We start from the raw sequence: 25,329 nt of genomic DNA, 5'->3' as shown, positions 1-25,329 counted from the left end.
TTGCCAGATGGTAGGGTTCTGATTTCTTTCCATCACATGGTTTTCATAGATGAAAAAGAAGTGGGGACTCAAGCTAGCTAGGGTAGCAGCTATACTTTACTCTTTAAGAGGGTTGGTTGAAGACAAGAGTAAAGATGAAGCAAGAATGAATAAAATGAAGGAATTGCGCACATCTGTTAAAAGAAAAGTCATAGGAAAGGAGATTGATGTCTTCAGTGAAACCTTTAAAAATATATCTGTAACCGGTAACGCTTATTAGTAGATCTTCGTGATAAAAGACCTTTTATTTATATATTCCGGTAGTAATTTTGATACAAGAATGGTAACTTTTATATGGAGCTACTAATTACTCGATAAGCAATAATTTATTTTATGTAATGTTCAGCTTAAGGTATTATGGAACCACCATTTTCATTTCTCTTTCCTTCTTACACCAGATATAAAATAAAAATAAAAAAATTTGTTGCTTAAAGGCATGTTATTGAGCATGTTTGTGCTCTTTGGTCCATCATGAATGCATCTTTCTCTGTGCAAGATTGCTTAGTCTTCAATGCTGGTCACCATGATGGCTGTTTAGAAGTGGCACTTTTGATGGGGGTATAATCCATTCTGTGGATGAGTTTGAACTCTGGGGCACTTTTTCATCTGTGTAACTTGCGTTTCAAGTTTTGTCTTGACTGAGGGTTCAAGAGCTGCCTCTTGAGCATTGTCTTCAGCTTTCCCTCTAATTAGAGGTGAGCATGGTTCCACAATAAAATCTAAAATCCGAAATCGGACAAGTGAGAAAACCGTCCGGTTTTAAGTTTCAAGATATGTAGGGTAGGATTCGGGTTTTAAAAATTGGGGAACCTGTTTCGTTTGGTATGTTCTAGGTTCCGGGTTAGTGGAATATGGAACCTATAATATAATTTGTAACAAAGTTTTGTGTTTTTTTGGGTATATTTCTTTGCGCGATCATGTGGTAATTTATGGTCTCCGATGATGAGTGCGTAATTTGGAACCACTAGTGTGAACTTCCATTTTCGGCAATATTTATGATTAAGAAATTTTACTTTGTTAATATTTCATATTTATTCGTATGTCTAAATATGAAATGTGGTCAATGGATTATAGCAGCAAATGTTGGTAGTTAAAGGTGATGATTCTTAGACAAAAAAAAAATGTGATGATTCACTATAATCATTCAATTAAGAATACATGTGGAACCTCTATAGATTCCGAAACCGATCTTGAAACCCGTGATAGGGAAGGTTTCGGGTTTCAAAAAATGAGAAACATATTCCGATGGGTAGAGTTCTAGATTCTAGGTGGAATCTGCACGTAACCCAGAGCCGTTCACCTCTACCTTCAATAGCTTATTGATATCAAAGTCCTTCACTCGGCTCGAACGGTCCGAATTGTCGTCGGCAGCAGCATCAACACCAATTCCTCTACATGAAATTTGCCTCCCGGAGTATCCCTTTTGGTCGTGGCGGAAACTTATTTTCAAATGACCCGAGGGCATAAGCACAAAGGCCTAACTATCCAAACTTCTCACGATAAGGGTTTTTGATGTAGTTGAAAGGATCGGCTCCTTTTCCAAAATTTAGGGCGAGTTACTTCGCGCCTCTCCCGCCGCTTCATTCATTTGCTTGATTGGCTTAATGTAGTGTGGAGCATGTCAAAGTACTAGAGCGAGGGAGCACACAGTAGAAATTCAATACCTTTTGCTTGAATAGATCGTCAAGAGGGAGCCTAAATTCGAGTCTATCAACGGATACTGTTGGACCCACCTAGACCAACTAGAACTTATATTAACCGCTTTATACCATACCAATTTTTCGATATGACATTTTTCTAACACAACTCACATGTGTATCCTAACAGTATATCGGACATTCATTAGGTGACTAATGTGGTGCAACGAGCTAACCATGACACCTCTACACATATACATTAGCTTTTTTCGTCCTTTACTTTTTTTTTTATTGGAAAAAATATCACGCATTAATAGATTTTTTTTTTCACATGTCATTGTCACGAGGTGTAACCGTTGCGCTCGATAACTCGTGCTACCTCCCACTCGTGCACGTGTGACATTGGGCTGGGCTCACCATTTCAGCAAATGTAAGCCCATTCCATGGGTCTCCCCATAGGATCCGCATTTGCAAAACTGAGCCCACGTCTAATCGAGCTCTCCAAATTTTTTTTTAAAAAAATAAGTAAGTTTGACTTGTTAAAATTTGAAAAATAAATTCCAACCAATTAACAAAAAAAAAAAAAAAAGGTTTCTTGAACCACAACTACTCAAATAAAGGGAAAAACGACACTACTAGTTCATAAGCTTTTAGCATAATTTTGGAATGCCGGTTATGAATTTTTAGTTCGTTCAATGTTGTCTTTGAACTATACTTAGATGTCCAATGGAATCCTCTTGTTGATTACATTGGGAGAAAAAGTCATTGCAAGTCCCTAATCTATTATGAAATGTACAATCCATTTTTAAAAATATCCGAAGATGTGCAATCTAGTCCCTAAACTTTCTGTTTGTTCAATCTAGCCCTTTAAATTCTCACAACGAAATCGATTCGATCATCTAGTACTATCCACGAGTTTTCACAACCTGATTTTAGGATAGTATTTTGATTTCAATCCAAATCAACAGCGAATACGGTATCTTTTTAATTACTTTTTGTGCCTTTTTGGTATTTGTAATAATAGCTCAATTAAGTTGTAATTTAACTTAGGATCTCTATGATAGCAAAAGTAGAACCTCATTTACAGCAGTTACACCGGATTGATATTTCTACTATTTTAAGTCCCAAGTCTTCTAATAAATACATCTATAAATGATATTAATTAATCTATAGATACTCTTATTATTAATATTAACAAGAATTTGGTTCCTATTTTTTTAGATAGATAAAATTTTTCAAGTTTTTGCCTTTCGGGTCGTCTTAATTGTGTTTAGTTTAAATCTATGTGATTATTTTTGGATCATTAGCAAGCAAGGCGGGCTCCTTAGCTTGAGCTAAATTTTTTTCTTGCTATCCTCGCTACAACCCGGATGCAACACCAACAGCGTACTTGTCTTCCACGCGTTCAGTTTCTTATCCCAGTCTGAACACGGAGAATTTAAGGAAGAAAAAAGAGAAATGGTCGTCGTTTTTCCTGTCTCTGTCTCTCTCTGCAACTACCGTACCGTGGACGAGGGGACAAGGAAGAATCACCCCAAGAGATTCACGTCATTTCCCTCCATTTTCACCTCCGTCGTTCGTCGCCGCCGCTCTTTGAATCCACAGGGTCGCCGCCGCCGCTTGTTCCAATCGATCGCATTCGAAATTGGACACTACCCGACCCGGAAGGCCCTAGTCCGCGCTCTGCGTCGATAGAACTGGAACGGGGATGGGCGAGACCAAGCGAAAAAGGGGCCGAAAATCGGAATCCGAATCCAAAACGGCCGCCGCCACTGCCGAAGCCGCCGACTTTCGCCCCGCCCTCGACGAGAAACTCCCCGTCGGGAACGCGGAGATGATCGAGCCAGCCAGCAGCGCCGCCGGGCGCCGCCGCGGAGGCAGGAAACGCCACAAGGCGTCGGAGAAACCCGAAGCTTCCTCGCCGGCCATCATGCCCGCGCGGAGCGTCCCCCGCGGCATCGAGAGCGGCGACTTCGCTTTGACCCCAGGCGATTTGCTGCGGCGCGCAGTGGCGGCCGAGATGGCAGAGGAGGCTGGGGCGAGGGTGCTCCCGGCGATGGACTCGGTGGTGAAAGTGTTCTGTGTGCACACGGAGCCGAATTTCTCGCTCCCGTGGCAGATGAAGAGGCAATACAGCAGTAACAGCAGTGGATTTGTGATTAAGGGGAGGAGAGTATTGACGAATGCTCATTCGGTGGAGCATTACACGCAAGTGAAGGTGAAGAAGCGGGGGTCTGATACCAAGTATGTGGCCAAGGTGTTGGCAATTGGGACTGAATGTGACATTGGTACGTCCTCATTGAACTTAGTCTACATAATTTCCTTGTAAACATTTTGAATTCTTGTATTTCCTCTGATACTGTTACCGTTTAAGGTAGGATTTCTGTCCCTCTGTGATTGTTTGTTATGATACGTTTTGTGGTGATTCTGATTAGGCTGGCTTCTAGCATTCTTGACATCTAGAAACAGGTCTTGGGTACTCACTGATTGAAACGTTCCGTGAGATTATAGAAGTTTATTGAGTTAAGTTTCTAGACTACTTGAAAGGACGCATGCTGCGTGGTAAAATGATACTATTTATCAGTAGAAGTATCTTTTTTAGGGACATTAGGTGATATTGTGCTCATGGAGTGAGATGAATTTGAAATATGATAGTCCTTGCATTTTGGAGTCAAGTGTTTGCTCTGTGGTATGCAGCTATGCTTTCGGTTGATGATGATGACTTTTGGAGATACTGGTTATCAGTAGAAGTATCTTTTTTAGGGACATTAGGTGATATTGTGCTCATGGGGTGAAATGAATTTGAAATATGATAGTCCCTGCATTTTGGAGTCAAATGTTTGCTCTGTGGTATGCAGCTATGCTTTCGGTTGATGATGATGACTTTTGGGAAGGAGTGTCATCTGTGGAGTTTGGTGATTTGCCTGCACTTCAGGATGCTGTGACTGTTGTCGGCTATCCTGTTGGCGGAGACACAGTATCTGTGACTAGTGGTGTGGTATCACGTATCGAGATCTTGTCATATGTCCATGGTTCTACTGAGCTGCTCGGACTGCAGGTTTTCATTTTATATGTTACTGATCTTATAATTTTTTAACATTTATGGCAGGCATTAGGTACGTCTTCTGACACATTAAACATTGTCTGATACCTTTCTATGGTCATGGTTCAAGATTGATGCAGCTATAAATTCTGGCAATTCGGGTGGCCCTGCCTTTAATAATAAGGGCAATTGTGTGGGTATTGCGTTTCAGTCCCTTAAACAAGAAGATGTGGAGAACATTGGTTATGTCATACCAACACCAGTAATCATGCATTTTATTAGAGACTATGGGAAGAATGGAGCATATACGGGTACTTTTCAAACCCCGCACGCATGAGAACCCGAAAAAAAGAAAACCCAAATCCCCCAAAGAACATACACGGGCCTTCTCTGATGTGCTTTCCTATCTTCTTGATTGTTTTTTTTTCATGACACAGGTTTTCCTATTTTTGGGATTGAGTGGCAGAAGATGGAAAATCCCGATTTACGTATGGCAATGAGCATGAATGCTGATCAAAAGGGTGTGCGCATTAAAAGAGTTGATCCTACCTCTCCAGAATCTGCAGTCCTGAAGCCATCAGATATCATTCTCAGCTTCGATGGGGTTGATATTGCCAATGATGGAACTGGTAAGCCTAGAGCTTCTCTAAGAGCTAATCATCTTAAAGAAACTTAATTATTTATTCTGTATTTTTAAAATTTCTATTAGGTCGTTCTGACAATTTAGCAGCATTAGCGACTGATGCATCTCTTGATTTTTTATCATCTATTTTGTCTTTTGCTTTTTAAAAGGACATCTTTAAATTCTGTTTGGCCGTATGCATGATTTTACTTGAAAAAGTAAGTAGTTCAAGAGAAAGATTATGAAGTTGAAGAATCCTACTTCTTTTAGGGGAAATGCTGAGCTTTGAATATGAGGCTTTGTTGCTAAAACTTGCAACCTTGCAATGGGGTATCATGATGAGTTTGAGCGGGCACGCGCGCACACAGATATTTATGTCCCTGTCTTGTTAATAAGTGCTCCCGGGGCACATGTGAAGCAATTTTAATGAGGAAATATTCAATTTTTCAAAAACCAATTGTGCATATTACGGGGACAATTCATGTATTTGAAATTGCAACATCTTCTTATTTGATTGCTTAACAAGTGCCCTGCGGGCATTTTTAATGAAATCCATTTTTTTTTGTCCCACTTTATTATTACTTGCATTTCATGTACACTACTCGTGATCTGACCCTTTACTACTTGTTCTGGGTATTCTCTAGTACCTTCTCGTCATGGAGAGCGTATTGGCTTCAGTTACCTTGTCTCGCAGAAGTACACAGGGGATAATTCAGTGATCAAAGTCCTGCGCGATTCCAAAATCTATACATTTAATGTGAAACTTGCTACTCACAAGAGGGTCATCCCATTGCACAATGAAGGCAGGCCGCCCTCCTACTATATAATTGCTGGATTCGTTTTTAGCACCGTCTCTGTTCCATATCTTCGTTCTGAGGTGCGTTTTTGACTTGGAGCCCTTCTATGTAAACATGTGCATTTTTGTGCTCATCGTTTGTGTAACGAGCTATGATAACATATATACTCATGGATGCTATCATCATTATCTGCTCATTATACAATGAGCACCCGTCTATTTTTTGTTGGAATTGATTTTTTTCTATTTTTAGATTGCCACCTTTTCATCAGGGATTTTGAATTTCTTGTTTATTTATCATGTCTCTTACTCCCAGTCACGTATTTTCGACATGTAGATCTCTTGACCTGCTATGCTTGTTTTAGCTTTATAGATTCTGTGGTAGATGTTACAAGCTATGACATTTTACGAATTATTTTGCTCATGCTTTGGCTGTATTTCAGTATAAGGATGAATCTGAAACTCCCGTGAAGCTGTTGGACAAACTCTTGCATTCAATGCCACAATCACCGGGTGAGCAGCTTGTTGTGGTTTCTCAGGTACTCTCCCCGTACACATCCACCATATCATCCTTTCTCCATTCAACTATCAACCCATGAAGCTCGAAGAATTATGGCATCATCATTGCCTATACTAATGTATGGGTTTATCCGCTGTAGGATCTGATTCGTTTTTCTGTCTACTTTTGGCGACACACGGTAGGTGCTGGCGGCTGATATCAACATTGGGTACGAAGGCATTGTAAACACTCAGGTGAGCAACAGCTTTATTTACTTTTTTCTTGGATTCTATGCTTTAGCATGCCAAATTTTGAAGCCATCTTGTTGGGCATGTTTAGGTTCTTGCTTTCAATGGTAAACCTGTGGAAAACTTGAAGAGCTTAGCCAGCATGGTGGAGAACTGCAAGGAAGAATTTCTGAAATTTGATCTGGAATACCAACAGGTCTCTCTCTCTCTCTCTCTCTCTCTCACATCACACACACACACACACACACACACTCTCTCTCTCTCTCTCTCTCTCTCTCTCTCTCTCTCAGACACATCTTGTGCACATTTGTATGCTCTCTAGGCATGCATAGGAGTGTGATCCAATGGTAGTCCATTGGCATGTCTGTATTGTTGCGCAAATGTAGCACCGGTAAAGACTGGCGTCATGTCCTCGCACTTGTTTGTTTTGTTCTCTCTTTATTGGCATCCTTTTTTGCAGATTGTAGTTCTTCGAACAGAGACTGCAAAAGCAGCTACCCTGGATATACTCAAAACCCACTGCATACCGTCAGCGATGTCTGATGATCTGAAGAGCTGAAGCCCATAATATGGTTGCATGATATTGTTTTTGTGTGTCTAGGGTAAATCGCACTGCTTCTGTTTTGGGGAGCTGTGAACCGATAGCAGAGAAAGGGTCAGGTCTTATACGTTCCTCTTTGATAGTAGGAAATTGTTTTTCATTTTTTCTGGATTACTTACTGTAGGAGACATTTCTGGATGGGGATGGGATGGTAGCATGATTTCTTATTGTGCTGCAGAACCATAGGATGCATTTTAGCTTATTTATCTCCACCTTTGTGATTGTTTCATTCTTGTGTCCAGATGTACACTGCCCACTGTTAAGAGAATTCTCCAACATGATGGGTGACTATGCTTCTATAACTTTGCTTATTCTTTTATGAGGGATCCGTTGCTTCTGGGTCTAATTGAAATTCAATGACATACACGGGGATTGGGTTTCAACTTTCGAAACTGCAAGTTCCTCTGCAGCGAACGACCTTTTCAAGTGTCTCTTATCTCAAGCTGAGGCTGCTATATCGAACTAGACCAGTTTTGGGGTTATTTCCGTTAGCTATTGTTCGTCATTTGATCCTTTCGCAGCTTTGAGTCCTCCTCCGCCTACGAATGCATGGTCGCAAGATTGCTCGTGTCTGAAGATGTGCTGAACGAAATGAGAGCATAGACATTGATGTTTATAAGGAACTTGACAGTTGAGATGTCTGGGATGATCTATCATTTCATGGTGCTTGTTGTACAATTCCAACAATCTTCTCTCTAACGTCTTACCATCAATTCCATTGCGGGTTACGGATTACTACAGGAAATGTCGTACAAGCATCAAATCAACCCCCCCCTAAAGAAAAAAGGGTGATGTTTAAACTGAAAAGAGATGTGATCGCACCTGATATATTTGATTAATGGCAATGAATACCTTTTAACTTTGCTGTGTATGGTACATTTGACAAACGAGTAATATTATCGAATTCCACACTATCATATGAGTATATAATTTTCCCTTGAGTACGCAAGACACATTTGAAATTTTAGGTATCTATGCACGTAGGTAGTTATGAAAAGACATACGGATTATAATATTTTTCCTTTTGAATTTGTGAACATTGCGCTCACTAAATAATTGTCAAGCTAGGGCAACCCTCGCCTGAGTTCGCGAGTTCAACGGAGGAAAGAGGAAAAAAGACAAAAGAAAAAGATAAGATAAAAAAAGAAAAGAGAAAGGAAAAAATTCAAAAAGAAAAGAAACAAAAGTGTCTTTCGATCTGCGAGGTGGGGCCTTTTCTTTGAAATTGATATGGTCACTTCATGTGCTTATTAAAGCAATATCTATTAGAGGCCTTTACTGATAAAATGGTTAATATAACGAAAAATCCTAAACTGGTACATTTATAACAAATTTATCTCAAATTATTTTTTTGATCATAAAAAATTTCAAGCCGGTACACTTGTGATAAATTGACCCCTTAGTTTTTGTTAAATGGGTTAGTGTCACGAAAAATCCCAAATTGGTACACTTGTGACAAATTTACCCCAAATTATTTTTTTAGTCACAAAAAATTTTAAACTGGTACACTTATGATAAATTTACCTCAAACTAGTATATACGTGACAAATTTACCATCCGTTAGTTTTCGTTGAATCAAACCATCAAAGTGCTAAGTTATATGACACGAGACAATCAATGGGTGTATCGGCTTGGGGTTTTTACTCTCTGTTTATTGCAACCGTATCATTTGAAATTTTTCGTGGTCTTAACCTAATTTGGGATTTTCGTAGTAAAAAAAATTAGTTTATGGTAAATTTTTCACAAATGTATCAGTTTAAGGCTTTTGGTGGTCAAAAAAATAGTTTGGAATAAATTTGTCATAGGTGTACCAGTTTGGAGTTTTTCATGGTATTAACCCTCGTTAAATTTAACCGTCAAATTGTTGAGTTAGATGATATGTGGTAGTTTTATGGGTGTACCAATTTATGATTTTTACCCTTTGTTTGTCAGAGGTGCATCAATTTGAAATTTTTTGTGGTGCTAACCCAATTTAAAAAAATGATAAATTGGTCAGAGATGTACCAATTTGAGATTTTTCATGGTCAACAAAATTAATTTAGGATAAATTTGATATAGCTGTACCATTTTAGCATTTTTGTTGGTCAAAAAAATAATTTGGGGTAAACTAGTCATAAATATATTAGTTTGGAGTTTTTCGTGACATTAACTCTCGATAAAAATGATGGCACTACTTTATTTGAAATTTCCCTAGTCGGGGAAAATTGTCAAATTTATGCTTTCATTTTCTTGTTTAAGGTGATGCATTTGAGGTTATATAAAAGAAAAGCTAAATGACGAAAAAAGTAAAATAGGGACCCTATTAGTAGTCGGTGCTTTGCACGATACAACAGGGTCGCGCCTTCTCCTTCTCCTTCTCGCTCGCTTCTCGGTCATTCTCAGACTTTCACAGAAGAAGAAGAAGAAGAAGAAGAAGAGGAGGAGCAGGATGGGTTCGGCGGAAGACGACTTGGAGTTCTTGCAACAGAAGCAGCGCGTCAGAAACCCTCTCGTACCAGTAGGCAAGTCTCCTCCTACGCTTCTTCATTTTCTTGCGAAGGATTTGTTTATCCTTTCATTCTTGCCTCGTAGTCAATTTTTAAAGTACATGGATTGTAGAGACCCTCGTCGATTTGGGGACGTTTTCCTCTTCTGGAAATCGGCGTGCGAGTCGCGGGAGGAATTGAATTGAGGGTTAATCAGGGGCGATATTGCAATCCCAATGAAGGGTCCACTCCCCATTTTGGCATGTGTATTTACGTGCTTTTCTGGGGATCTTGTAGAATTCGAGTTTGGTCTAGGAAGCAGTGGACTCTGCTTATCATTGTATATAGTGAAAGAATCTGAACATGTGTTCTTCCTTTCCTTTGTTTTTTTGCTCGAAACGAAAGATGGGCGTCTCTTCTTGGAGTGCCGCCCGCCGCGGCGCGGGGGGGAAGAGGGAGAGGGGAGCACAGATGAGATTTAACTTCTTTGTGATATTATCCACTGTGTGTTTTGCGGAAAAATTAGCAACTTTGTAGAAAGATCGCTTCTTGGCATACAATGTTATACAAATGAAGCAACTTGCTTTGAAACCCCGGTTTCAAAGTATATAGGCTTTTGCATATTGAAGATTTGCAATCACATTTTGATGATTTATAAAAACTATTGCCCCAGACCAAATGATTTTGTATATCTTCATGTTTTTCAGGAGAGTTGGTCTCTGATTCTTCTCATAATTACCGGTTTACTTCCTAGCAGACAAGCTAACCCCCTTGTGTTGAGTCATGGATATTTCTCTGGTTTTCTCCAGTTGAATTGCTCATGCTCTCCTCCTTTGCTTTTGTTTATCTTGCATACTGGTTGTTTTGTTGATTTTGGGCTATCGATTTCAGGACTTCTTTTGAGTTTTTTGAGGTACCTCCATGTTGCCTCTTATCTCACAAAGTAATCCATGGACGATTAGAAATGGGGCATTAAAATTTAAGCCCAGTCAAAACAGGAGCAGAGTCTGGAAAAGAGTGATTCGGGACTACTTTGTATCTACATCACACCTTTAATTTAGGGATTACTTGAGCACTCACTCATTACTTTCTGTAGAATGAAAAGATTATCAGTTTCTTTGTTACTTTTTCCTTCTTAATGTTAACTAGCCTTGTCTAACATGAACAACTTTAAATAGGTGCGTTCATGACTGCTGGAGTGCTGACGGCGGGGTTGATAAGTTTCAGAAGAGGGAACTCCCAGTTAGGACAGACGCTGATGAGAGCTCGTGTGGTGGTCCAAGGTGCTACAGTTGCACTTATGGTTGGCACTGCCTATTACTATGGAGGAAATCCCTGGAAATCACATTAGAATCATGAAAAATTTAGTCTCCATTATCACTTGATTTATTTGTATCAAATTTTGGCTATATTGATATCGAGGGGCTACTTCGATCTGTATCAGCTTTATGGCCACATTCAGTGTCATCTGTTGGTGTAATACTATTCGGAATGTGGTGAATGAGTTCACTCACAAAGCAAATTATTGATTCACAAGTAAGTTCTATTCTCTCCCAACACCCCGTGGATACCTGGATCGGTAAAGTGTCTGTTCGGGTTCTCTTTGGTGTTTGGATCTGGAAATTATTTCAATTGAGATTGTGCTTTTCTTTGTAAGCAGCTGAGAGTTGAATTCAGGTGACAACTTGAGAAACAAATTGTTTATTTTCCTCTTTTGTGCAAAGAAGAATCAGAAAGATGAAAGGGAAAAGAAGGTACGGATCGGATGGGCAGTCACCTGAAGAAACTTTGATTTCGTATGGTGTTTCTTCGTATCTTCCTATAATGTTTCCTTCTTTGTTGTCGGTTGAAGTGGATCGTGCATGATTTCAGCAGAAAGAACCGGGATGAGTTCTTGAGCTCCCAGCATATTATAGTGAGTTTTCCGAAATAGTCTCTCAAAGTTATATGCTCTTGCGAAAACCCGGCCTCTATTTGAATTTCCTTTACCCTCCTTTTGCCTGTCGATATCAACCGCGTGCGCTGATTCTACAGAAGCTAGAATACCGGTCGGTGAGCTTAGCATCCGATTTTCCGGCTGCATGCTAGATACATTGGTTTACGAGGCATTTCTGAGAACAATGTGGAAAGCCAACTTGACATCAGGTAACGTGGATTACTATTTTGGGGTTGCACCATGCGCTTTGCTCATCCACCCGAGATTGCAAGCCATTCTCATCTTGTATCATCGCCACCCCTGCAGTTTGAATCCACCATACATCCCTTCAGGGGCCTAAAAAGTGATAAACCTTCTATCCTAATTTTTTTTTTCCTATTTCAATTTTAAACCCTTTTCACGTTTTACTAATTGAGTTTATCCGATCAATTTTTGTTGTAAATCGTGATTTTCTACTCAACACGACTGGTGCTAGTGTGGACAAAATTTAATAATTTTTTTTTTCACTTTTGGTGTTTTTTCCCTAGCTTAGGACCGGCAAGGGCTGCGACGCCCTCTCCCGAGGACGGCGAGGGCCACAGCATCCTCGTCCGGCCGGATTTGGCAAGGGCATCGCAACCTAGATCTAGGCAAGGGGTCATGTGCCTTCGCCTTGGCCGAAGTGGGTGTCTCGGCCCTAAGTCCCTAGAAAAAAAAGCAAAAAAAAAGAAAAAAAAAATATTAAAATATCAATAAAATTTATTTGCGCACGTCGGTGATTTTCGGTCAAAATTAATTGGATGGATTGAATTTGTACAAATGTAAAAGATTTATGATTTGATTGAAAAAAAAATAGTTTTATGAATTGATATAATTGTAATAAATTTTAATTTTTAATTTTTTTTAATGTTTTACAGTTTTACTTATCTCTTTCCGTACATCATTCGCAAAGGCCCCCCTCCACCCGCCAAATCTCACTTCGCTTGCTTCTTTCTAGCATATACTTTTTGGTGCTTTTGCTTTCTTATCACCACATCATAAACCACGACGACTTCCAACCATGGAAAACTATTCTTTGCTTTCTAATCTTTATTCTAATGCACTTTGTTCGTGCTAAACTCAAATTGCAATCCGTTCATTCCATATACCATACAATCGATTGGAGGACGAATATCGCCTCGATTACCTCGCGAAGTGCTCGATTATAAAATCTAAAACATAATAAGGCAAGAGAACAAATAAGACCGAATGGCTTTCCCTTTTCCATTTATGGTGCATTAAGAATTTGTTGTGCCGAACTTTATCATAGTAAAATACGAATTCGCTCAGAATCGAATCGACGAAGGCAGACCATTTTCGCGTCGCGATCCGACGGCATGGGCGGAGCACTAGGGGGGCGAGATGGCGCGGCGGGAGGCACGAGCCGAGATCGAATCCCTTAATTAGCCTCGAAAAAAAAGAAAGAAAAAGAAAAAGAAAAAGAAACCAAGGAAGAAAAAGATAAGTGAAAGAGAGCAATTAGCAAAATCAATATGTAATGGCGGGGATCACTATTCATAAAGCAAGATTTCATTTTCAAGCTGGAACACGTGCTCACTGATTATGACGACATGCAGGAGCACCTTTCTCTCTCTCTCTCTCTCTCTCTCTCTGCCTCCCCTGAAAAGGTTAGCTATAAATTCTGTCCTCACCATCTTCGTCGAAATTCTCGATCTCTCTCTCTTTCTACGATTCTCTCAGTCGCATCTCTTCGTGCCTCTTGCCTTTCCACTCCGAGAGCTCCGATCAACCGCGCCTCCTTGGCCGTTCTTCCTCCCTCTCCGCGCCCCCCCCACCGCGTCGACGGCTCGGCTCGGCTCGGCTCCCCGGATTCACCTCGTAAGATCTCGATCTCGACTCCTTTCTCCTCTCGATTCGCATTTCTCGCTTTTCCCGCTCTCTTCGCTTGTGTCGTCGGCGATCGTCGTCGGACGGTGTTCGCGATGAGACTCTGGGGTAATCGATCTGGTCCTCGCAAGTGCCGCATGTGATCGTTCCGTCTTTCGTTTGATTTTTCCTCACTATCCTGCTTTTTCTCTCTTTTTTTGTTTTTTGTTTCTCTCTTGGTTTTCGCTACAGCTGTTAATCTGTTCTTGGTGATGAATATAACTTGAAGCTGTGAACTGAGTAGTAGTAGCATTGTCCGATACCGAATTGTGTGTAGCCCGCACTTTGATAAGACAAACATGTCCAAAGTCGATAGTTGAGAAATGTCCGCAAAATTCTAGCGCGTCCAGCTCAATCTAGGGGTGGAAGGTTCTTTTACCACCGGAAGACGCTTGAAATGGGATTTGAAATCAATGTGTCAGATGCAAGATTCACATATGTTGTTTGAATTGATTGCGTTGCCTGGAGTACTGTAGAATCTGTCCACCATATGATAGTAAATGCTGTCATTGACCTTGGATTGGCTAATTGGCCAAGTTATTACTGCTGTGGAGTGACACTTGAGATAATGACATGCTTGACAAGCTATGGTCGCTTAATTGGAGTATATTTTGTATTTGTGCCGTGTTGCTCTCCTACCTTATCACTTTGAAAATCACTAATACTAATATCTCCAGTCCAACTATTGCAGGCTTCGAGTAATAAGCACTGAGAATGTCTTCTCCTAGTAAGAGGAGAGAGATGGATGTTATGAAGCTGTAAGTCCCTATAGTCAGTACTACACATGCTAACTCATTATCTTCACTTCTTCTTTACATAGCACGGAACATGTGTTTCCATTTGTACCTAAGAAATAAAAAATGAATCCTGCTTTTACTTTGCATCCTGATCAAACAAGAATCACATAAGTATGTCAAGGAACTTTATATGGATAGGGTGGGGTAGATGTTTTCGTCTGTACAATAGCCACTTGGTTCCTTGATATGATCTCTTTGATGAAAGTGGTCACATCATGGTATGATTTTATGTTCTTTGGGTTTTTGGTCGTATTTTATTGGGGGAAAAATTCATGACGAAAGATTAGAAATTTCCAGCCTATTCTTCTGAAGGTGCACTTGACCAGAAGTTGTTTGCATTGCTAATTGATTCCTATGGGATCTTACAGAAGTAACCCCAGATAATTGAGTCTTTCATGAGATTGGGCAACCTTGAAAATGGAGTGAAAATCTGATCTGATGTCATTAATTAACAGTGGGGAATGGAAAAAAAGGTAAAAGTGGCATGTAGACTCATTATCAGAGAACTTGTTGTATTTTCTTTCTGTAAGGAACTAGATATTACCCCAGGGCATGAAAATGAGTTAGAGAGGGCATAGCGATTACCATGTGAAGCTAAACTTTAGAGACAATGGAAATATTTACACAAAATGATGAAGCTGTTGGACTAAAGTTACAGATATTGTCAAATTTCATGTACGTCAGTATTTGGGTGTTGATGCGATTTTTTCATTTGCAGTATGGTTATGTGTTATTATGTAATCTGTTTGCTCAGATTATGTTTTTGTCAGTCCTAGGATTGGCTCAATCTAATTGAATATAAAGGTTCTAGGTATATGCACTGCAATCGATGATATCCCATTATCTTTCTGTCTCCTCGAAAGTTTGTTTGTAGGCACCACATAGTTATCTAGTGGATCAGTTTTCTAGGGTACTTCTGTACTTGGTGAAGTTAACAAAGCCTTCTTATGTCCTTTTGCTCCATGTTTATGTTATCCAGGATGATGAGTGATTATACTGTGGAGACAATCAACGATGGACTTAATGAATTCAATGTGGAATTTCATGGGCCAAAAGAAAGTATAGTCTCTCTTCCTCTGCCCTCTCTCCCTCCCTCCGTCTCTCTCTCAGAGGTGAAACTATGATTAAGTTTTATCTGTCGAAGAATGTTATGGGATGCAGAAAGAACTGTTCTGCTTAGGAAAATTGCTTGAAGAATCAATCAGCATATCATCGTAGCATGAGGTTGCGTATTCTGCACCTCAATAAACTGATATAAAATCTACAGGCCCGAGGCCGCTAACTTTACAGGGTAACTTTAAGTCTCAATGTTAGTGCTGAGGTGCAATTTTAACAAAGTCAGTAATAAAATGATTATTCAACTTTTTGTCCCTAGCATAGTTGCGATTCGATCAAAAAGTCTCTTGCCTTTTGAATAACTTCTCTGCCGCACTTGGAATAATTTCTTGCATACTTCTGATAGTGCAAGGATGAGGTACGGCTGGATGATTTATTCATACCAACGCTGTGGTGCATGACTTCTCCTCAAAACATAGATGTTCACTTTTCCATATTTTCTCCCTCCCTCCCTCCCTCCCCTTTCTCTCTGTGTGTGGAGTAGAAGGGAGGAAAAAAATTTTTTTGGGTGGGGTGGGGTGTTTGGGTTTTGAAGGCGGTTGGGTTTCTTCATATGACTTTCAAGTTATTCATGAATGCTTATGTTTCATTGATGTAGTAATTATGGAAGTTATGATATGTTAAGAGTAACTACCTAAAATTTCAAAGAGCTGCCTTTGAGGAATTCGACTGGCTCTCTGAATTCTGTTATTCAGCAAGCTTTACTTAATAAACTGATTTCAGGTCTATACGAAGGTGGTGTTTGGAAGATCCGAGTGGAACTTCCTGATGCGTATCCCTACAAGTCACCTTCAATTGGATTTGTGAACAAGATATATCACCCCAATGTTGATGAGATGTGAGTAATTGTATTCCTGGGAACACCTATGTTCTTGTACTACTCGTGTCTTGGATGGTTTGGCTGCTTTAAGTGAATGATTGCTACAGTTAATAATGAACAACTGACATTGTAGACTGCAGTATAGTTTATGTCTTGACTACTGCATGTTGGTTGAAATTGCAGGTCGGGGTCTGTATGCCTGGACGTTATCAACCAATCATGGAGTCCAATGTTTGGTTAGTACAGAAAGATACTAGATTTTTCCGCTTTAAGATCGTTCCTCTTCTTTGCATCTTCTGACACTCCTTTTTTTAATGCTCATCCAATTTCTTTGATCTCCACATCTCCTTCAGTTAGCCATAATGTGCAAGAAGTCAGTTTATGCGCATTTTTTTACATTCTGCATCTTTTGTAGCTCTTACAAGGGACTTTCCACACGATCCCTTCTATTCTGCTATTGCAGATCTGTTGAATGTATTTGAGGTGTTTCTTCCTCAGCTCTTGCTTTATCCCAACCCTTCAGACCCTCTAAACGGTGATGCTGCTTCACTAATGATGAAAGACAAGAAGCAATACGATCAAAAAGTCAAAGGTGACTTTCATTTGCCCCAGTTACTTTTATGGTGTCGAAATGTGATAAATTGAGTTCTAGATCAAGAGACATGCTTCTGAAAATGCTCTACCGAGCTGAACTATCTTGAGACTTGCGCTGTTTAGATAATTTGCAATCTGATTTCATACTATTTACTGGCAGTGCTTTATTCTTCGTATTATGCTTTGTGGATACAGAGTATTGCGAGCGATATGCAAAGAAGGAGCACATCAGCAACTCCAGAGCTGAAGAAGACAGCGACGATGAGGAAATCAGCGTCGAGGAAAGCGAATCGAGCGATGACGACGAGATAGCTGGACATGCAGACCCATAAATAAGTGTAGGGCCAATATCTATTCAGATTATTCCATAATTGAAGGCACAACCCCCATTCTTCATGTCCGCCTGTCCAATCATATTTAATTCGGAGTTGTATGTTTGTAATATCATGAGACTGGCCATTGTTGTGAGGAAGCCCGGAGCAACTTTGTAGCGAACATTTTCATTGGAAGATAAGAAAGGGATTGTCACTCAAGGTGGAGCAATTCCTTCACTTGATATTGAATTTCTGATTCATTAAAGTTTTTGGCTATACAGATCAATCCGTAAAAGAAGAGGACTAGCCAAACATGCCCCGACAATGATTTCATATGCATGCAAACGGTCCGTCAGATTACCAATACTTTTCACGGGTACTCTGTCGGTTACTTCTCGCACGGTGGACACAAGTTTCTTACGTTGGTACGCAGACTCTCTCCGACCCCTCATTGCTTATATGAATCTTGAAAAGGCTTAGGTGCCAAAAGCTTACCACATGGAAGGACTTCTTCTTGGCATGTGGTTTTCTCATTGTCCCACTTCGGACAGATTTTGCTTGTTATTTACCAGGGATTTCCTCAGCGATGTTGCCAAGGTCTGGTACGGTTACGCCATTCTCGGGTCTCCAGATTGCGCCAAGATGGTTAAATTAATGTATCATTTGGATCTTTGAAGACCAGTTAATGCGCAGAGGACAAACTGATAAAGGACATTGACCCTTTAATCCTGACTTCTTCAGACTGCCGGCATCCAATTTTTTAACGAAGAGAGACACAATGGCTTGTTGAGCTTTTGGCTCATTACGCAGCACTTAGTGACATTGCCGGCCGGAAATGACTTTAGAACTATTTGCCATTGTAAGTTCAGCCAATTGTCATTCACAGCTGATTCAAACACCCACCATCCCCAACCTTGTTTACGACCCGAGCTCACACCACATTCATGTATTATAAGCATAACAGAGGCAAATATTAGGTCAATCTGTTTCTCGTGGCCTCGCCTTGATTGACCCAAAATGCGTCGAGCAACTATCCGGGCACTCGCCATTCTGATCTTTCTTGCCTTTCGAGTGGCGACTTCGGTGGATGAGGGTACCAAGCAGTCGATGATTCAGTTCATGGACAAAGTTTCTCCCGGGAGCGACCAAGGTTGGAGCTTGTCCACGGATCCCTGCGCCGATCAATGGAAGGGCGTGGAATGTGAGTCGCAATCAGTGAAGAGGATTGTTCTCGAGGAGCTTAACTTATCGGGGACTCTCGATGCCAGTCCTCTCTGCAGGGTACAGTCTCTCGCTGTTCTTAGCCTCAAGGGCAACAATGTGGCAGGAGGGATTCCGAAAGAAATTGCAAACTGCAAGCATTTGACACACTTGTACTTAGGCGGGAACCGGTTCTCGGGGCAACTCCCCGACGCCCTCTCGAGGTTAAATAATTTGAAGAGGCTCGATGTATCCGATAACAACTTCTCCGGTCCATTGCCGAATCTTGCTCGGATCTCGGGCATGATTACCTTCTTTGCTCAGAACAACAATTTCACTGGAGAACTTCCCCAGTTCGACTTCGCCAACTTGGAGCATTTCAATGTCTCGGACAACAATTTTACTGGTCAGATTCCTGATGGCGGAGGTCGTTTCCAGGAGAACAGCTTTCTGGGGAATCTGGGATTGTGCGGAAGTCCGCTGCCGAATTCATGTCCGGCCCCTCAACCAGCCAAGAAGAAACAAAAAGACGTATCGCTCGATAAGATTTTTATCTACTTAGGCTATGTAATTCTCGGCCTAATCGTTGTGCTCTTCTTGGTCTACAAAATAGCAAGAAGATCCAAGAAAAAAGAAGATGGGTTTGATGGTGGTAAGAATAGGAGATCTGATACTAGCAGCAGCAAGGCTAATGGGGCGCTGAGCGAACCAAAGACAAGCGAGAACCGGTCCGAGTACTCGATAACTTCAGTGGAGAGTGGCATGACCACGTCCTCACTTGTGGTACTATCGGATGCTCCCGCGCTGAGGGATTTGAAGTTCGAGGACTTGCTTAGAGCGCCGGCCGAACAGCTTGGAAGAGGAAAGCACGGAAGTCTCTACAAAGTCGTGCTCAGCAACGGCCTTGCTCTGGCCGTGAAGAGAATCAAGGATTTGGGGATTCCTAGCGAGGACTTCAAGGGCAGGATGCGGAAGATGGATCGAGCAAAGCATCCTCACGTTCTGCCGCCTGTCGCGTTTTACTGCTCCAAGCAAGAGAAGCTCCTGGTGTATGAGTATAAACCAAACGGGAGTCTCTTCAATCTTCTCCATGGTAAGTTGGTAGTTACACTGATTACTTTCAGTTTCCAATTAGATTGACGTGCTTCCCTCAAGGGTTTATGTTGTTGCGGCATAGGACGATAAACGATAAAACAGCAATACAGAACATCGAAAAAGCAACCTAAATTTAGTTTTCCTAGACCGAATCGACTGAAAGACTGAACGGAAACATTGTCTTGCTGTTGCCCCTTATTTGAATTGCCACAAATGTGAGAGACATGTCATCCCATCTCTTCTGATCAAGAGGCTGAAGTTATCTGGTATAATTTTAACCTCTGGAAGTGATGGACTGGAGAGGAGAAGCTGATTCAAGTTCATGTGCATCGTTTTTAATTTCAGGAATGCAGAATGCGCAAATATTTGATTGGGGAAGCAGGCTAAGCGTTGCGGCCACTGTGGCGGAAGCTTTGGCCTTTATGCACTCGGAGCTTCGTGAAGACGGGATCGCTCACGGCAATCTAAAGACCACGAACATCTTGCTTGACAAAGACATGGATCCGTGCATCAGCGAATACGGCCTAATGGTGGTGAAAACCCAAGACTACTCTCAAATTCCCGAGATAAGAAGCAGCGCTGCTTCACCTCACGACGCCTTCAAGGACGACGTGTACGGCCTCGGGCTAATTCTTCTCGAGCTCCTGACAGGCAAGATGGTCCAGAACAACGGGTATGATCTGGCCAAGTGGGTGCACTCCGTGGTTAGGGAGGAATGGACCGGGGAAGTCTTTGATGGCGTCCTGATATCCGAAGGCGCGGACGAGGAAAGGATGGTGAGACTGTTGCAAGTAGGCCTCCAATGCATAAACCCTTCTCCCGCCGAAAGGCCAAGCTCGAGGCAAGCCGCGGCGCTGATAAGCTCGATCAAAGACGAAGAGGAGCGGTCCGTGTCGTCCGATTCCTGATGGGACGTGAAAATGCTGAGGGCTTTTGCGAGATGAAATTGTTCTATGGTTTGATCGTTTTGCTCCTGTCAATTGATGCAGTAAGTTTCTGAACAGGGAAAAAGCGGACTACTTATTTGTTATTCTTTGCTTCAACGACGTGATTCAATAATTTGACTACTTTTCCAGGAGGATTATGCACAGAAAATGCGTCAATTACTCGCATGACTTCCCTACAAATCTCTCCCCCTTCTTTTTTTTTTCAGAAGAATGCCACAAAAAAATCTTAAACTGTACTTGCATTAGGATCAATGTTTCAATTTCTTTTATTACCACTAAAACTTTAAATTTGTACCAGTGTGACAAATAAACCCTCTGTCAAACATAGAAAACCCATTTGACCAAAAAAAAAAAACCCCAAAGTTTTACCCGCTTTGACATCGATACCGCCAAGCTCTTTTCATATCACCGATGCCCTAAATTTGTACTAGTGTGATTGAAAAGTCAGGAACGAGTTCGAGGGTTTTGGGAAAAAAAAATTGAGGTATTAGTGTCATACTTGGAATAACTTGAGATTTTTTTTTTGTAGTCTCAATCATTTTTTTTTGTAATTGGCATTATTCTTGATGATAGACTTAATTAAATATTAATTTTATCGAAAATAAAGTTGGACATTTCATGCTTTTATTTGAAATAAGATTCATTTGGATACTTTTACGAGAAGAAAATGAAGGAATTTCGGATTTTTATTTAATTTTTTTTAATATAGGATGTGATACTTTTTTTCTTTATAGTGATTCTCAATTTTTTTTTTTTATCGGAAGGAAGATGTCATTCACAAATAATAATAATAATAATAATAATAATAATAATAATAATAGTTGAGAGTTACGCTAAAGTAGAAAGGCAAAAGAAAGACGCAGTGCGCGCGAATAAGCAAAGAAAAACGCAGACCGATTGACCTTGTCGTCTTCCTCGCAACACTCGGAGAGTGCGAGCAAACAGCCGCGCTGTCTCTCTCTCTCTCTCTGCAACTGCAACTGCAACAATGGGAGGTCCCGTGGCGGAGAGGCCCACCCTGCGGGTCACCAACATCCCTCAGACCGTCACGGCCCACGACCTCCTCCGCTTCCTCGAGTCCGCCCTCGGCCCCGGCTCCGTCTACGCCATCGACATCGTCACCGACCGCAAGAACTGGAAGCCCCGCGGCTTCGGCCGCGTCCAGTTCGCCTCCCTCCACCACCGGGACCTCGCCCTCTCCAAGCCCCTCGTGCTCAAGTCCCAGACCCTGGCGCTCTCCGACGCCTACGACGACATCGTCCCGCGGCCCGTCCACGAGAGGCACCGCGTCGACGGCGGGATCCTCCACGCCGGGTTCATGGCGGAGAGGGGCTGCCTCTGCGAACTGGAGCGCTGGAGGAGGGTTAGGGTTTGGTTGATGCCCGAGAGGAGGAGGGTTGAGTTCTGGGTCTGGGTGGAGGAGGAGTGTTATAAGCTCGAGGTTGGGTTTGATGATGTGGTGGAGAGTGTTGAGTGTCGGTCGAGTGGTGATGGTGGTGGTTCCGCCGGCAAAGCAATCAATGCGCTTCTCTTGACGGTATATGCCTTCATCTTTTTTATGATGTTTTGGGAGATAATTCATCGATGTAGTAGAAATTCCTTAAAATCAAAGAAGGGTTGATTTATTTGTGGTTGTTTGCCGTGTTTTTTCCGTCGATGTGGCAACCTGATGGCTTGTTGGTTTTGTGCTTGGTTATAATTGTAATTGCTAGCTCTTGCCTGTATTTCGAGTTCAATTTCTTGGTTTAGCACTGTTCAGGCAGTCTAATCCAATGATAATCCGAGCAAATGAAGGTAGCCTAATGTTTCTGAACGTTTCCAGAAGAAGGAAAATCTCGCTGAGTTTACCATCATATGAACTAGGAGACTCTCCCATTGCATATACTTTAATATTGCAGTCGAGCATGATTAAGGTTTTGATAATCTACCACGATCCTTGCCAATAAAAAATAAAAATCTAATTTGGCGAATTTCTAGTTTTCAATGAGGTTAGTTTTTTCCTAAATGAATGTGTATTGGAATCGAGTTTTTCTGGGAAATTTAACTTTCAGTTCATATCTAGGCGAGTTAGAACTTGCTTCTAAGCACTCCGATTTTACCCTTGCTTGTGTGCGTTCCCAATTTCATTTACAACTTACGCTTCCATATATGACTTTACCTTTTGGAAGGATAATCGTAGACTAGTTCTATAAATGTGTTTGAGCTTAAATGGATTTATACAGGTTACAAGGCCAAAAAATGAAGATCGTTTATGAAGCGGTATCCTTAGTTGACCGGCTTTACTTAATTTAGGGAAATGTTTATGAATTTGGCAAATCATAAATTTTATAGGAAGAGTATAATGTTGGTTAGGTAGCGGTGATCTGCATTATGCATTTGCCTCCAAGTTTTTGCCTCGATATTCATCTGTTTGACTTAGATCGGTTCGGTTCAACGCTGGAAGGAGACAGATCACTGTGGTAGACAAACATTTTTTAGGAATATTTACTGAAACACTGCACGCATCAATATCTAATTTATGGGTGCTAGATAATTATGTTAGTGCATATGTTTAATTAACTTATCCAGAAAATTTTTATGCATCAAAATGTATCTGTCCCACTGTACTACAGGGAAATATACTCTATTTTTCTCCTGTTGTTTCCTCTCAGATTGGGTTTTCCAGTTCTTTGTTGGTCTATAACCCGTTAGTTCGTGTGAGAAAAGGGTCATTTATGGTGCTTGAACATTGTTTTCTCCTATCACAGGTTAAAAACGGACCAAGGATCTACAAGAGAATTTCTGGATCTGATGTAAACTCGAAGTTTAGTCCTGATCGATACCATATCTACAAAGAAGATTTCAATTTTCTTTGGGTCCGCACAACAGACTTTTCTCCTGTGAAGGCAGTTGGTCAATCGACTACTTTCTGTTGGGAAGTTGATGAAGTGCTGCAATTACCAGCTGCAGATGTATTTGCAAGTTTTCCGTATTATAAAGAAGGAACAATTGATCTTACTATAGAAGAAGGTGGGGACTTTCATTCTGCATCTGAGATAGTTCCACTCCTGGAGTGTAACTCTGGTCCTAAGTTAGACTACGCGATCGTATTCCAACTTAATGCTCTTGTTCATACCCAGAAAATAAGTCTGGCTGCTGCGTATGAGTTAACCGACATCCTTAGCACTTTGGATGTTGACACTGCTGTCTTGGTTCTCCAGAAGCTGCACAAGCTTACATCCACTTGTTATGATCCCGTGCCATTTGTGAAGACCCAGTTACATGTCCTTAAGAGAGACAGCAAAAATCTTCCTTCATCCGCTCTTAGAAGGTTAACAGACAGTAATGTAATGTTTTGTCACAGAGCTTTTGTTACCCCGACAAGGATTTATTGCTTAGGTCCTGAGCTGGAGACCTCTAACTACGTGGTGAAGAACTTTGCATCACATTCTTCTGACTTTCTAAGGGTTTCTTTCGTCGAAGAAGATTGGAGCAAAATTCCCCCGAATGCCTTATCTACCAGTACTCAGCAAGGCGTTTTTTCAAAACCTCTGAGGACTGGAATATATCATCGTATATTGACTGTTCTTCGTGAAGGTATTGTGATTGGTGAGAAGAAGTTTCAGTTTCTTGCTTTCTCAGCTAGTCAACTTCGGTCAAACTCCGTCTGGATGTTTTCTTCAAATGACGAGGTGACTGCAGAACAGATCAGAGAATGGATGGGCTGCTTCAACAAAATCCGAAGCGTGTCCAAGTGTGCAGCGAGGATGGGTCAAATGTTTAGCTCTTCTGTACAGACTATGGTTGTCCCTGCACAAGATGTGGAGATCATTCCTGATATTGAGGTCAACACCAGAGGATTTGACTACTGTTTCTCGGATGGGATTGGAAAGATCTCAAAATCTTTTGCTAGGCAAGTTGCTCAGAAGTGTGGCTTGACTGACAGTCCTTCAGCCTTTCAAATCCGATATGGTGGCTATAAAGGTGTTATTGCTGTTGACCGCCGTTCCTTCCGAAAGCTCTCTCTTCGTGAGAGCATGCATAAGTTTGAGTCATCCAACAGGATGCTTAATGTTACAAAGTGGAGTGACTCAATGCCGTGCTATCTTAACAGGGAGATCATTTCTCTTCTTTCCACTCTTGGAGTGGAAGATGAAAAGCTTGCGGCTATGCAACAGAAACAGTTGCTTATTCTCGGGAGAATGTTAACTGACAGGGAGGCTGCTTTAACTGCGTTGGAGAGTTTGAGCGGTGCAGAGCGCAGAAACATTATATTGAAAATGCTAGTCGCGGGATATGAACCAACTGCGGATCCTTACCTTCTGATGATGCTTCGAGCGCATCATGAGATTCAGCTGTCTGAATTGAAGAGCAGGTGCCGCATTCATGTTCCAAAGGGTCGGATCTTGCTTGGTTGTTTGGATGAGGCCGGAATACTTGACTATGGCCAAGTTTATGTACGAGTTACCATGACAAAAGCAGAGCTAGAAAGTGGGGAGCAAAGATTTTTGCGGAAGGTAGATGAGACAACAGCAGCAGTTATAGGGAAGGTAGTTGTCACTAAAAACCCTTGCCTTCACCCTGGGGATATCAGAGTCCTTGAGGCTGTTTTTGAGGTGGAATTGGAAGAAACGGGCTTGGTCGATTGCATTGTCTTCCCTCAAAAAGGAGAAAGG

The 25,329-nt window shown here is 41.3% G+C and overlaps 5 protein-coding genes and 1 long non-coding RNA gene across 10 annotated transcripts in view; 5 read left to right on the top strand and 1 right to left on the bottom strand.

Annotated features, from left to right (window-relative positions):
• Positions 1-3,147: 3,147 nt before the first annotated feature.
• On the top strand, positions 3,148-7,823 carry LOC115734885 (protease Do-like 9). 5 transcript variants are annotated; one of them, XM_030665861.2, is made up of 10 exons: positions 3,252-3,268; positions 3,299-3,964; positions 4,535-4,734; positions 4,850-5,030; positions 5,157-5,348; positions 5,986-6,218; positions 6,581-6,676; positions 6,840-6,890; positions 6,976-7,080; positions 7,345-7,823. In XM_030665861.2, the coding sequence occupies exons 2-10, from the start codon at positions 3,385-3,387 to the stop codon at positions 7,441-7,443; spliced, it is 1,737 nt and encodes a 578-aa protein (XP_030521721.1). In that variant the 5' UTR covers positions 3,252-3,268; positions 3,299-3,384; the 3' UTR covers positions 7,444-7,823. The 5 variants fall into 5 exon arrangements, 3 of the variants coding, with proteins under 3 accessions (XP_030521722.1, XP_030521720.1, XP_030521721.1); XR_007199224.1 differs by having other exon boundaries at positions 3,148-3,964; positions 6,797-6,865; positions 7,345-7,359; XR_007199223.1 differs by having other exon boundaries at positions 3,149-3,964; positions 6,840-6,865.
• Positions 7,824-9,807: 1,984 nt separating this feature from the next.
• LOC125316057 (RING-H2 finger protein ATL48-like) lies at positions 9,808-11,504 on the top strand. Its single transcript, XM_048283049.1, has 2 exons — positions 9,808-9,986; positions 11,129-11,504. Exons 1-2 carry the CDS (start codon positions 9,914-9,916, stop codon positions 11,299-11,301), a joined length of 246 nt encoding a protein of 81 aa, XP_048139006.1. The 5' UTR covers positions 9,808-9,913; the 3' UTR covers positions 11,302-11,504.
• Positions 11,505-13,559: 2,055 nt separating this feature from the next.
• On the top strand, positions 13,560-17,651 carry LOC115735000 (ubiquitin-conjugating enzyme E2-23 kDa-like). Its single transcript, XM_030666046.2, has 7 exons — positions 13,560-13,743; positions 14,483-14,549; positions 15,568-15,647; positions 16,428-16,542; positions 16,708-16,760; positions 16,988-17,116; positions 17,314-17,651. Exons 2-7 carry the CDS (start codon positions 14,506-14,508, stop codon positions 17,448-17,450), a joined length of 558 nt encoding a protein of 185 aa, XP_030521906.1. The 5' UTR covers positions 13,560-13,743; positions 14,483-14,505; the 3' UTR covers positions 17,451-17,651.
• The window catches only part of LOC125316090, a 24,839-nt gene continuing 14,245 nt past the window's right edge, over positions 14,736-25,329 (bottom strand). The window contains exons 3-5 of the long non-coding RNA XR_007199408.1: positions 20,979-20,989; positions 19,164-19,169; positions 14,736-14,746 (exon numbers count right to left, since the gene is read on the bottom strand). This is a non-coding gene — a long non-coding RNA (uncharacterized LOC125316090). The remainder of the gene's footprint in view (positions 14,747-19,163; positions 19,170-20,978; positions 20,990-25,329) is intronic.
• Positions 18,241-20,640, top strand: LOC115734710 (probable inactive receptor kinase At2g26730). Its single transcript, XM_030665608.2, has 2 exons — positions 18,241-19,725; positions 20,073-20,640. Exons 1-2 carry the CDS (start codon positions 18,450-18,452, stop codon positions 20,633-20,635), a joined length of 1,839 nt encoding a protein of 612 aa, XP_030521468.2. The 5' UTR covers positions 18,241-18,449; the 3' UTR covers positions 20,636-20,640.
• LOC115734997 (RNA-dependent RNA polymerase 2) overlaps positions 21,518-25,329 on the top strand; it is a 5,070-nt gene continuing 1,258 nt past the window's right edge. The window contains exons 1-2 of the mRNA XM_030666041.2: positions 21,518-22,211; positions 23,422-25,328. Of these exons, the coding sequence (XP_030521901.1) occupies positions 21,663-22,211; positions 23,422-25,328 (2,456 nt within the window). The 5' untranslated portion in view covers positions 21,518-21,662. The remainder of the gene's footprint in view (positions 22,212-23,421; position 25,329) is intronic.

The sequence above is a fragment of the Rhodamnia argentea genome, chromosome 7, assembly GCF_020921035.1.
Source record: "Rhodamnia argentea isolate NSW1041297 chromosome 7, ASM2092103v1, whole genome shotgun sequence".
Lineage (NCBI taxonomy): Eukaryota > Viridiplantae > Streptophyta > Magnoliopsida > Myrtales > Myrtaceae > Rhodamnia > Rhodamnia argentea.
This window is presented reverse-complemented; position numbering and strand designations above follow the sequence as displayed.